We start from the raw sequence: 13,569 nt of genomic DNA on the forward strand, positions 1-13,569 counted from the left end.
AGCAGGATCCGAAATCGATTTTTACAAAATTGGAGTCCTTAATGAAGGAATTAACCTCAATTGAGCCTACCATTAGATTCAGAAGGTCAAAAACTGTAGGCTAGGGGTCATAGGGTTCCATGGGTGCCTCTTAGTGAGATTTAATTTTGAATTTGGCCTTCTAGGGACTAAAATGAAAGAATTTTGTGTGCAATTAAGTCCCTAATGCCAAAATTGAGCAAATTAAGGCGCAATTGGACCAGAATGTGAAATGGAATACTAGAGAATCATGTCACAACCTTAATAATGAAGAAAGAAAAATAAGATGACCCCAAATGGTATTTTTATGTCTAATTTGTGAGGTGCATTTGTGAAGGAACACACAAACTCGAAATGGAATTTTCAAATTTTAAGAGGTCAAAATGAAAAGGAAATTAAAAGAAAAATACTGACTATTTTTCTGTATTTTTGTGACCTCGAATGGTATTTTTCTTGATTTTTTTGGGTATTTTCTTATTTTCTGAAAAATATCAAAAAATGCGAAAAATATGAAAAATTATTTTTTGATCAAAAATGGTTCCTTGAGCTTGGCCAAGGCTACCAAAGTTGATTTTGCAATTTTCTAATTTTTTTGTGAATTTTTTATGAATTTTCAAAAATAAATCGAAACAAAGACGATTAAAAATCAGGTGTCAACATACCCATATATAGATCTCCTCAAGTAAAGGTAACAAGCTTCCAATAGTTTTTGAGGTCAATAGCTTTTCTGAATGGCATGCTTGAAAGGCGATCAAAAGGTCTAAAGGAATAGTGAAGTCAACGAAGCTCAACAGACAATCTAGGAAAATCTTCCCGTAGAAGGAAGGAAAATGACATAAATCATTGTTGAATTTTTGTTCGATGTGCAATGTCATTTCTAGGGTTTTAATTTGTTTAATGTGTTCTCTCAACTATTGATAAGCGTCCACTACAATATCTGAACTTTTAGTCTGTTCAATGCGAACTTTAAACTTTTTATTAGTACAAACGAAAAATTAGACATTATGATGATGTGCAATATTGAGTTTGGATTGTTAGAAACGATAAGTCAGCATAGCCATCTTTTCATCCATATACTTTAGAAAAGGAAAAAAAATTAGGGACTTCAAATATCCCACGTGGAATTTTTTTCCTGATTTGATCTAAATATATTATGTGGATAATATATGTGTAGTTTTTTTTTTTTTTGTCCACTAGTCAAACTTAACAGATTGGAAGCCACATGAACAAATTCTATTAACATGAATCAATGAAAATATGACACTAATCAATATGATATAATCAAGGCGAATTGATTGAACATTTATTAAGAGTTCAGTGGTCCAATGACTCTATTGAACATTTACCAATGTTTCAGGGACCATACTGAATAAATTAAAAGTTCATAGGCGATATTGTACATTGAACTGAAGTATAGGAATCATTTATGTCGTTTTTCCAATAGGAAAAGTGAAAGTAGGAACATGCAAATCTGGTTTTTTCGCACCGTGCAAGGTGTTTCTCCTCAGAGAACCACAACTTGCGTGCACGGCTTAGGTACGGTCCGTTTTCTATTGGCTGGTATATGTTTCAAACATATTTGCCCTGGTATTTGAAGAAGAATATCATGTCATCACGAAGAAATTACAGAACACTGTATGTTTTGTTGCATTAAATTTTTACTTACCAAATGCCAGAGTTATTTCCTGATCGATGGGAGAAATGGGCCAAAAAATGGGACCATCCCGTGGAGTAGGTTCTGGTATGTGTTAATCAAATATTGACCCATTTATATTTCAAAAAGACTTGACTTATGATCCGGATTCATATTGTGCACCGAATCCGATTTTGCCTGTTTGGCAGGTAAGTCCCATAAATTGCGGGGGAAGACTAAACAAAAAGCAGTACAAGGGAAGAGATGATTCCTTCATATTTCTTTCAATGCAGATGATTCTTTCATATTTTTCTTTTCCTGCTTTGGGGATTTTAGCTTTTTCACTTTATTTAAAGGTTCCAAAGGAAGAAATCATGAGATGGTTGAGGACTCTTTATCATCTTAGTTTGGATACTTGGCTTCTAGATAGGGCTAGTTTGGTTCGGCATTTGGAAAGGGATTTAAAGCTCCAAAGTCCCTTAACCAAATGGCATTTGATTCATTTTTTGACTCCAAAGGTACTTACATTTTCTCAAAGACATGTTTCCAAAGCTGAACCAAACAGGCATATAGAGGATTCTTTTCCTCCGGCATAGGGATCCTTCTTCAAATTTTGTAAGTCATACCTTTCTTCTTCTTCGAATTCAACGTCTCCCCGCAATGCTAAATCCAAACCCCGTGTCTCCAGCAATGCGAATATCTTAATGCGTCCCAGACTAAAATTATTCTTGCCAGTGAATTTCTTCAACTCGAATTTCTTACAAGCTATAGCTTAACAACTACCCTGGGTTTTTATACAAGTTTGTTAGGACTATGCGGAAACATAGACAAACAAGATGAATTAAGTAAGAAATAAACTGCTTAAATTAAAAAAAAATTGAACACAACTTACGAGATTCAATGGATTAACCCGCTCCGGGAGGAGAATTAACGAGATGGTTACATGACAATCGGCAAAAATGGATTTAAAATCGCTCTATCTCACTCACTCATAAATGTTTCCCTATCCTAGAGTATCACATGAATCAATTACAAGAAATAAGCTTTGTCACACTCTTAGCTCTCTTGGACGATTATTCCCAGTATTCTCTATGTCTCTTACAAGTTTTTATATATACTAAACACACTCCTCATGGACACAAGACCAAACCCAACAACAAAATATTTATATGCCAACAATTATCAGCCCTTACTTGACTCAACATCGATTTTATCTTCAATAATGAAAAGAACTCTTGTGAGAAATTAATTTCCCTTCTTGCATTACGGACACTCCGATTGGCAAGAGTCCGATTCTGACTGGCACTGATTGTTTGCAATTGGATCATGGGTCGGTTTTTACATCAACCGGGATTAACTTCGACTCATAATCAACACATCACAACGTCATGGCCTAGTGCACCTACAGAGACAGTTGATCCCCAAGCATACTCGGCTTGAAGTTTTACCGACCAAATCTATTGGAACCTTGGTAAATATTTCGATGCGTGTTCATGAACGATCTCTATTCTTCATGGTAGATCCTCTCTGAGGCAGGTTTTTTTTTTTTTTTTTTAAGGCAATGAGTCTGGCTAAGTCTTTTTCATCAGTGAGCTCGCTAGTAATTCCAGTTTTTTTGGTCCCTGTGTTGACACCTAAATTTTGACTTTTCCTTTTCAATCATTTTCTGCATAAAAAAATAATAGAACTAACTTTAGTTCTAAACAAAAATAACAAAATCATTTTTATTTTTGTCATTCATGCATTCATTTGCATCGGCAGTGTGAGGAATTGAGCTTAATTTGACAAGCCACTGGATCCGAACTTGTATGGGAAATTCTGCCCGGGCATGGTGAAGTGTCTTGAAAATTCGAGAAGGCTTGGACTTATTTTCAAATTTAATCCAACCTATTCTTGCTCATTTAAATGTTTGAGGTTTTTAATTAATCATTCATTTAATTAATTAAATTCCAATTCGAGCTTAAATTTGCAACCCTAAGCCCACATCACATGTGGGATTCGGCTGGCCCTATGCATGTCTATTATGGCAAAAAATTTCAGTCTTATTTTAACGCAAATTAGGCCCCCTAAGACTTAATTAAAATCTGATTTTTGTTGAGGGGTCTATTTTGCGATAATTACAAAATTTAGGCCCAAGCTTGCAAGGTTTTTGTCTATATAAACTAGCTTATGTCTAGGTTTACAGGAGGCCACACATAATTCACATTCGGCAGAATTGGAGAGGAGGTTTCGTCCAGAGAGTGGAGGAAGAGAAATCGTGGGGGCTGCATTCTTGAAAGATGGCGTCGCGGCCAATGAAGGGAAAAGGGGAATGAAAAGGGGGGTGCTCTCATGTTTAATTTCATCTCTCTGTTAGTTTAGTTTCATGTCCATTAAATCGTATTGACAATCATGATTTGCGTTTCATCTTGCATGTCCTCATGGAACACACAATCACGGTTGGCGACAAAAATATGGTCACTCATGGCACTTTGAGGAGGGGGCCATTCACAGATTTCTTTACACGACCAAAGAGAGAGAAGCCATGGGTTAGAGTGAAAAAAAATCTACACAAGCCGTTGGGGTTGCTCCTTGATCCAAGGTGTCATTGCTGCTGCACTCTCGGTGACGACGAGGTTGTCGATCCGTGATCCTTAACAAGAAGTGGCCGCTTCATCTGCATCAGATACACTCTAGACCAGAACCGATCTGTGGCTGAGTTCCAACGCAAGTCTCGGCGGAACATCCTCCGAGAGCCATAAGCCACCACGAGCCGGCGAGCCCGACCATATGCCGGTTGACGTCTTTGTTCGTGCTGTCCCTCGCCATCATCGTTTGCCACTATCCAGTCGTGCCGAACATCGCCAACAACGTGTGCGTCAACGACATCTAGGCTTCGCAATCATTGTCTGCTATTTTCTTGTTCGGCAATAAATCTAGCAAATCCACGCCACCATATTAGCATGGTGATGATTCCTCAATCAAGTCCAAGCGGTGCCGTTCTTTCCCTGAAGTCCATGGTCAAAGAAGACAACAAGAATCTCTGCTAATTAAGTTTTATCTTGGACTTATCTTCTTTTGGTTTTGTCTTGGTCTGATAGTGCTATTATGGGTTCACTGACTTCACATAATTCAAGCAAAAAATAAATTTTTTAGGGGAAGCTTGGTCGTTGATAACTGTGGACCTTGAGACCAAAGGATATCCTATATTCGTCGGTCATCGTGCACGAAGATCCGCACAGGCGACTACTGCAAGTATTCTGTCCAGCCGGCCAAGTCGAGAACGTGAGGTCCATCCGCCGGTCATCCATTGGTTGTGAAGCTTGATCTCCAAGTTGGTCCATTCGAATTAGGAAAATCAATCTTTGAGATAAGGTAACTTTCTACCTTGGATTTAGAATACTTCGAATTGCCTTAGTCGAATTGTCCATATCCTTGACATATCTTGAGTGCATTGTGGATAATATTGCTTTGACTGAATATATTTTTTTCGATTTTGAATTGTCCAGAATATTTTCAAAATCTAATGAGATAATTCCCTATTTTGAAAGATTTGAACCATGATGGATAGGGAATGAATGATCTGGTTGAATTGCATTATCTTGAGATTTTCCTATAATCTTTTCAAGTTGTGAATAAGGATTGTGCCTAACTGAATAATATCTGATTTCTGATAATCATCTGAATTGGATAATATCTAATTTGCAGATAATCTTCTTGCTCTTAATAATTATCCCAAATTCATTGAATTGATTGATTGGAGTTATCTTGTAGATTTTCTAATAATCTTTGATTTTAGGGATAATGTTTGGTTGGGTTTAGACATTTATCTGAAATTAAATTTTCAAACCTTAAGGATAATTTCCCAAATTAAAAATGGATCAAGTTTTTTTTAGATAAGGAAAGGTGGACCCCAATGCCATATTTTTGGTCACCCCTCTCATATTTTCGAAAATCCAAAATAAATTGACTCATTTTCATTTTATTTTTGTCGTGCTTGATTGTTTTGATTTGTTATAAAATTTGCACAATTTTAAACAAACAAGCCCATAATATATGCTTCCCTATGTGCCTAGACCCGTCGGAAAAAATAAATCACACGCCTTAGCCACGATCTCGTGGAATGGGATGTGATTTAGTATAGAAATTCGTGTTCTGCCCTTTGGCGAGAAGGGATGTTGTTTTTCTATACACATATCCGCATACCGGTTCGAATCCTCGAGGATGTAGCGGATAAAATCTCGCTCTAACCCGGATCTTTGGGAATGAGAGGATTTTTTTTAAAAAAAATCAGAAACTAAAAGGTATATTATGGGCATTTTTGTTTATTTTTGTTCAGATTTTTGATTGCACATAATATATGGTCCTTATGTCAAATTTTTCCAATTAATTCACACCGATCAATCGAAAAGGCTTTTTCATGAAATTGGTACCGAAAGGGCGTTGTTTCATACTGTCCCTCCTTGGAGTCGTTGTTTGATTGTGGATCTCTTGATTCAAACACGGAACAAACAAGGGTATTGCTCCCCAAATTGGAAAGAGTCTCTATTAAAAGCTGTCCCTCCCTAGAATCGTTGTTTGATTGTGGGTCTCGTGATTCAAGTACGGAACAAACAATTGTCATGCTCCCCAAACTGAAAAAAGTGAAGGTAGATGGAGCAGAAAAGCTGAGACACGTGGCAAAGAGCGACTCCCAAATGAAGGAAGGAGGTAGTCAATCAAAGGGAGTGGTGATGAGTTTCCCTTCCTCCACAAATATAACTATTCTGGGGTGCCCTAATTTTGGCGCATTTAATTAAAAGGTAGTTGATCAAAAGAAGAAAATCATGAATTGCCGCCACAATCGTTGTCCAATGAGATGGTTTGCTCTATCCCTTACTGTGGTCATCCGTATTATTGGCATTATCATGCTTTAGGACGAACAATGTAGTAATCCGATACTATCCTCCTCTCTCTCTCGCTAATCCTTGTGCAGATTAAACTTCCTAATATAGCAAGTCTACGAATTGAAGGCACTCAGTGCAAAGAGCCATGGAGCAATCAAATTTCCGATGATTCCTTTTGCAAATTGGAGTTTCTCGAACCGTGACAATCTCCAACGAGTTGCATCATCCCATATGTGGAAGAGACTACATAGCCGTCTCGAGATCCTAGGAGTGGAATCATGCCGTTCGATCAAGATCATGTATAAATGTGATGAGATGGTTACAAGAGTGGTAAATTGAGGAGGCTGGTTTTACATGATCTCTAAAACTCGAGGCACATTTGGCAGTCCGATGGTCTCCCAAACGTCCTGTTTCCAAACGTGAGATACATTGAGGCTATGAGGTGCTCCCATTTGGAAGTGCATTTCCCAACCTTCATGGTGGAATTTCTCGGGCAAATCAAAGAGTTGGTGGTGGAGTCATGTGAAGAAGTGGAACTCATTGCTGGCCATGAAGAATGTGAAGAGGCAAACGGTACGACAATCACCTTCTTCAGGTTGACTGCTCTTAGACTTTTCGAGTTGCCTCAATTCGAGAGCTTCTTACCTGAGAATTACTGTGGAATTCCCATCCTTGCAAGTCTGGAGCAGGGTAAGCTGAATAAGAGAGCCGGACCAAGGCACTTGGTGACTGGGAACCCTACCAACCGAGCAGAGAATCTGAAATCAACGAAGAAATTTGGAAATATGATGTTTGACAAATAGAATAACGCGTTCGTATTATGAGATTAAGTTTCTGCACAGAGTTTGTGGCTATTTACTTCAATATAGTCGTTGCTTTGGTTTCGCTTCTGTCACTTGTTCATCCTGATTGAGAATGTGGAGTTGCCATCAATGCACAATTCTAATAAATGACATCCCATGGAGACATTAACGAGTGCACATTGTGACTATTTCCTCTAAATTTCCTAAAGAGTCTTTCATGGACGACAACACGTGCATTGCATCCAATTTGTCTCAAGAAATGATATGGTGGTTCTACATTATGGTGTTTCTACATTAATAGGCAATGCGATAACGGTTTTTGAGTTTTCGAGGACGAACATCCGTGGTGATAAAATTTAAGAAGTGGTTTTGTTTGTAAAAATATATGACCGATAACTTGCTTGTCGGGTCACCCGTTAGTAAGTTACCATCGTTATCATTGAAAAAAATTAGTGAATTTTTACCGACTTTTCTGAATTTCTACAAGGTTGTTTATTTGCATCGAGTATAAAATCATTCTATACTTATCAAACATCTCATAAGTGAGTCTTGACATTTGTGAAAAGCAGTGTTACAAAACGATTTTTTTTAAATATTGCATCAAAACTGATTTTTGCTAGATATATCACAATTAGCATCAGTACTTCCAGAAGGAACCCTAAAATTCATTGCCCATACTCTGAAAAAACCCAAGGAAGAAGCTCTATGACAATCAACAGAAGGGAGTCCAAACCCATCACCACTTGTCACTTCATTAAGAATATCAAAAGGATTTCCAATGAGGTGGTCATTAGGCAACAGGCAACCCCTCCAACACAAAAATCAAAGTTTATCAACAAAAGTACTTTTCAAAATATAATCGCAATTGAAGATGGATTTATCATAAAGATTCTACAGCAATCATTTCAAAAATCATTCACCCAATGAACTGGAACTCATCACCCACTACCTCCTCAAAATTCCAAGCTGGGTTAACTTCCAGATTACCATATCATACCACATGGATTATCAAAAAAGCCTGGTGGAATGCCTTTTACCTCCAAAATAAGAACCATCACCATTCATTGCATTTTTACTTCAAAACAGAAATTAAAAATTGACCAGCTTTCCAACTGGTTCAACGGGTGGTGGGATCATTTTGGCCCAACCTTGAAATCATGCCTCCACAAATCAAAAAGAGTTTTAGACTCTTTGAACTCAAAATCCTCTCCAACTTATACGAATCACGTTTCCCAACCCTAGCCCATTTCTTCATCAACTTTAGAGTCTCATGGGTATCAAATAGATACATGCCAAATCTGGTTAGAAAATTCAATGTCAAATGGTGGGACAGTTTTAATTTTCTCCATCAAACGTCAGAAGAGGTAGTGGCTCTAATACCATAAGGTGCCCAGATTTATAAGTGTCTAATTGTTATCTAAGACTGTGATTTACAAACGTATGTGTTCTATATGTGTGGGTGTGTGTCGTGCATCATAGAGTCAATTTTACAAAATTCTTACTTAAATAGTTCCTTACTCTAAATAATTTTTCACTAGTTGTTACTTTAGGCTCGGATAGCTTTGGATGTGATGTTTATATTATTCTAATTTTTCAGAATGTTACTCCTGAAATTTTCGCAATCATAAAGTAAATTGTACTTGTTGTTATCAAGAAATTATGGACTAGACTCATGAAAATTGACTTACTCTTAATGAGAAAAAAGCACTTTTATTATAATATATTACCAAGAGAGATATTTCTACTATACTTTTACTTTTTCTCTTGACCAAGCTCTTCAAATTTTTTCTGGAAAAGAAAAAAACCATTTTGTTAAACATTAATGCATTTAATATGCGAATATCAATTGGAAAATAATATATTAAATTTTTAGGCTCTTTCAAGAATTTCAGAAAATAGTTTGAACGAGCTTACTAACTAAAGTCACAGTTCTAATAATCCCAATCACTTTTTGTCTAATAAAAACGACCAAAACAGGTTGCTTACTTCATTGAAAAGACCCTATGATCGACAGGCTAGTAAGAGATTATATGGTCTGAAAAAGTCGAATCTTTTCCCTCTAAGACAATAAGAAGTTTATTCTATAAATCTCATTTGGAAAGCACTTAGCCAAGAACTTAATGATCCATAGAAATTATATGTCACTATTCACACAATAACATCAACTCATCGCAAGCACTTTATACAACAATGACATCGCATGTCATGCCCACAATTTTATTTAATTAGTAGAGAGTATCTATCTAACTCATAACTTGCTTTGTCATGCTCATGCTTGCTCATTCCACTCATATTTCTCCAGTCGAGGAGTTCAAATAGGCGCAATCTAACACAAAGTCACTTGAAAATTTTGGCATATTGCACACCTAATAATCGAATGCGACTAATTTACATATTTTGTCATGTGGTGAGAGCATCAGGAAGAGTGGTGGGCGATCCGAGGATTTGGCCTCCCTCATCAAGAAACGTTTCAAAACTGGCCAGAGGACCCACTTTACCGTCTCTGCTCACATGAATCAGATACTACATCAGGTGCCCTCTCATTTCTTTGGGATTATGTTGGTCGTCACCCACGTAAGCTTTCTAATTCCGTTTGGCTATTTTGCTCACCCTCTTCACACATTCAGTGCTTTACGGTTCCCTAAAGCTGTCTTCTAAATCTCCCAAGTGCTCCGCCCAAAGCGACATCCTATAGCCGTAAACTTGCATAGCGTAAGTTGACATATTTATTTACAAGATTACGTTTCTAAATCGATTCTGCTGCACTCGCTCGGGCGTTTGCCTAGTATGTTCTATGTAGATGAGAGGCTAACCCAATGTAACTAACCTGGCCACGCGGATGCCTCTTTTTCCTGGTCCAAGTGTGATGCGGCTGATAACCCCCCATTGTGATTTCGGTGTCTCTTGAGCCATCCAAAGATCTTTGGTTGATATTTGCCGATCCTACGATCACATAATCATAATCTGCTATCATCCCCTTGGCACGCACATATATCATGAATCTGCGAAACTTTTGAACCGACGCTTGCATGGATAGAAACAACAACATGTTTCAACCAACATTTTTTTACCACTCATGCAGAAACCCTAGTTCTTAATGACTTTGGGTGTTTTACTCCTTTAACACATAACTATCGTGTCGTGCCTTGATTTTGGAGCGTTCATCCCAAGTCCTACAAGTGTCGAGAGGAAGTTTGGCGAGACGGCCGAAGAAAATTATGAATCGCTACAGCCGTTGTTCAATGAGATGGTTTGCTCTATTTTGTAATAAAATATAATACATGCGGAAACTAACCAGGATCTTGTAAATAAGTCAATGTGAAAAATCCAGAGAAATAACGATGAACGATAAAGGACACTAGAGATTACGTAGTTCGGTCCGAATATCGGTACTTACATCCACGGGGAGAGCCAGCAAGAACAATCCACTATAATCGGAGAATCGCAGTTATAATCGTTCAAGACGCTCGTCTTTTCCGCATTTAAATTATACCCAAGCCCTAGTTGTTTACAAATAAACAATTCAATTGAATATAATATAACTCACAAGCAGAAAATCCTCATCTGTATCTGAAGCACTTCGTATGGCTGAACTCAAGAACGTCTCATACGTTCACTATCCTCCATGCGCAACGTTCTTCTTCGAGCGGCTCGTTGATGGACTTTCTATGCACATACAGTTTTCATATAGAGAGAAATAACTACCTTTTATGTCTTCTTATGTGCAACTTCTCTATGCACATGTCAGGGATAAATAAAAGCAAAGAAGCCCTTCTTTCTTTTACGCTATGGGCTCCACAATAAAATATTTTATTTAAGCCCCTCTCTTTTGTTTTTTAGTGACTCTCTTCTTTGCCTAAGAAGAATTTTCTCCTCCTGTACGCAATATCAAGAATCGGTCACACAAGAAAAGATTTGACCTTTTTTGCCCAAAATCAAGAAGTCCACTGCAGCATATCTTGATCAGTCAAAATCTTGCAATTTTAACAAACCGATCTATATCCGTAAACGATTCAAACTCGAGATATATCTAACACTCTATCACTTATTGTGGTCATCTATATTCTTGCATTATAATGTTCTAGAACAAACGATGTAATAATTTGCTACTATCCTCTTCTCTGACATTATCCTTGTGCAGGTTAAATTTCCCAATATAGCAAGTCTACAAATTATAGGTGCTCAATGCAAAGAGCCATGGAACGATCAAATTCCCAATGATTCCTTTTGCAAATTGGAATTTCTTTGTGCGGAGCACTGTTACAATCTCCAACGTGTTGCCCCATCCCATATATGGAAGAGACTGCAGCGCCGTCTAGAGATCCTACAAGTGAAATCATGCCCTTCGGTCAAGATCATATACGAAGGTGATGAGATGGCTACAAAGAGAGGTAAATTAAGGAGGCTGGTTTTGCGGGATCTCCAAAACTTGAGTCACATTTGTCAGTCCGATGGTCTCCCCAACGTCCCGCTCCCAAACTTGAGATTCATGGAGGTTCAGAGTTGCCCACACTTGAAAATGTTGTTCCCAACCTTCATGCGGAAATTTCTCGAGCAAATCCAAGAGCTGGTGGTGGAGTCATGTGAAGATATGGAACTAGTTGCTACCCATGAAGAATGTGAAGAAGTGACCAGTACGGCAATCAGCTTCACCGGTGACGCAGCACTTAGCGCGTAAATTCTAGCAAATCTTGCTAAGAGGGAAATCTCAGAAATCAATAATCATTAATTATTCTATAAAAAAAATGTTATAATACACCTTTTTTAGGGTGTGAACCCTAAACCTAGCCCTAATAGGATTCCAAACATCAAAATCCAAAATTACAATATTGCCATTACTAGTAAAATAAATCCCGAAAATACTAAAAAAAAATAGGAAAATCCATCTAGACAATCCTAAATCGCCAAAATCCAGCATTAGTTATAGCCAAAGGCTGTAAATATTGATCAAGACGCTGTTTCGCTTCAGCCAACCGAATTTGAGCTCGATCCAATATCGTCAACCCGATCCACCGGTTCTTGGCACATCACCGTTTCGCTTTTTAATTGGATTTCTGTCTGTCCAATCGATCCAGAAACGCACTACTAATACATTCCGCATCAACCAAGTTGATTGATCTTAGACTTTTTGAGTTGCCTAAATTCAAGAGCTTCTTACTTGAGAAATAATATGTTGAATTCCCATCCCTGCAAGTCTTGAGAAGAGAAAGCTGTGGAACAGAGCCGGACCAAGACCTTGGTGACTGGGGAAGCTACCAACGACACAGAGAATCTGAAATCCACAAAGAGACGGGGAAATATGAGGTTCAATTTAGGCTTCCGAAGGATCCGCTTCCTCTTTCGGTACGCATGTGACTATATCCATAAATATTCATTGCTCTGGTTTGTCTCCTGTCCCTTGTTCATTCTGATTGCAGAATGTAGAGTTGCTTTCAATGCACAATTCTAGTAAATGACATTCCATCGAGACATTAACGAGTGCATATAGTGACCATTTCCGTCAACTTGCCCGTCGGGTCACCCTTTAGCAAGCTACCATCATCAACGTCCAAAACAAATTAGTGAATTCCCAACTTTTCTGCAATTCAACAAGTGTGTTTATTTGCAATGTGCGTCAAATCATTTTGTACTTATCAAATATCTTATAATTCTTAAGGTACGAAAGTTAAAAATTTTATGAACTAATTTTTTTTTTTTTCAGTTCCACTCAATTGGTCATTTCTTTTGAGAAATCATTATTCTTCAAGCAGCATTAACTCTAATTTAGTTTTGTATCTTACTACATGTTTTATTTGATGGAACCAAAATAACATTACCAAGCAGTTAAATCAATTTTCTCGCTAAACATTGTATGTGTATCTATATGACATCACAAGACGTGCAGAGAGATTTTCACATTTTAAAATGAAATATTCGAATGATTTGTCATCGAAAATGACTATCATGGACAAAATAATCCTTTCTTCATTCCAATTTATAAACATTAGTATTTTCTCATTCGCGTTAACTATTTATAACTTAAGAGTTAGATTTCTTTGGATGTGAAGTTTACGGTTAGTATTTTAGAAAGTTACTTTTGAAATTTTCTCATCCATGAAGTCAAGTTTACTTGTTATCGACAAGAAATTTTGCTCTAAACTCATTGATAGTGAATGAATTTAGTAAGAAGAAAGCACTTTTATTATGAAATATTACCAAGTGGTTTTGCTTCTATACTTTTACTCTCTCTTGATAAAGCGGTTATTCTAGT

General features: G+C 37.4%; 1 protein-coding gene across 1 annotated transcript; it reads left to right on the plus strand.

Moving 5' to 3' along the window:
* The first annotated feature begins 10,445 nt into the window (after positions 1-10,445).
* LOC115729675 lies at positions 10,446-11,997 on the plus strand. Its single transcript, XM_030660296.2, has 2 exons — positions 10,446-10,569; positions 11,461-11,997. Exons 1-2 carry the CDS (start codon positions 10,567-10,569, stop codon positions 11,995-11,997), a joined length of 540 nt encoding a protein of 179 aa, XP_030516156.1. The 5' UTR covers positions 10,446-10,566.
* The last annotated feature ends 1,572 nt before the right edge of the window (positions 11,998-13,569 follow it).

The sequence above is a fragment of the Rhodamnia argentea genome, chromosome 5 (genome assembly GCF_020921035.1).
Source record: "Rhodamnia argentea isolate NSW1041297 chromosome 5, ASM2092103v1, whole genome shotgun sequence".
NCBI classification, from domain to species: domain Eukaryota; kingdom Viridiplantae; phylum Streptophyta; class Magnoliopsida; order Myrtales; family Myrtaceae; genus Rhodamnia; species Rhodamnia argentea.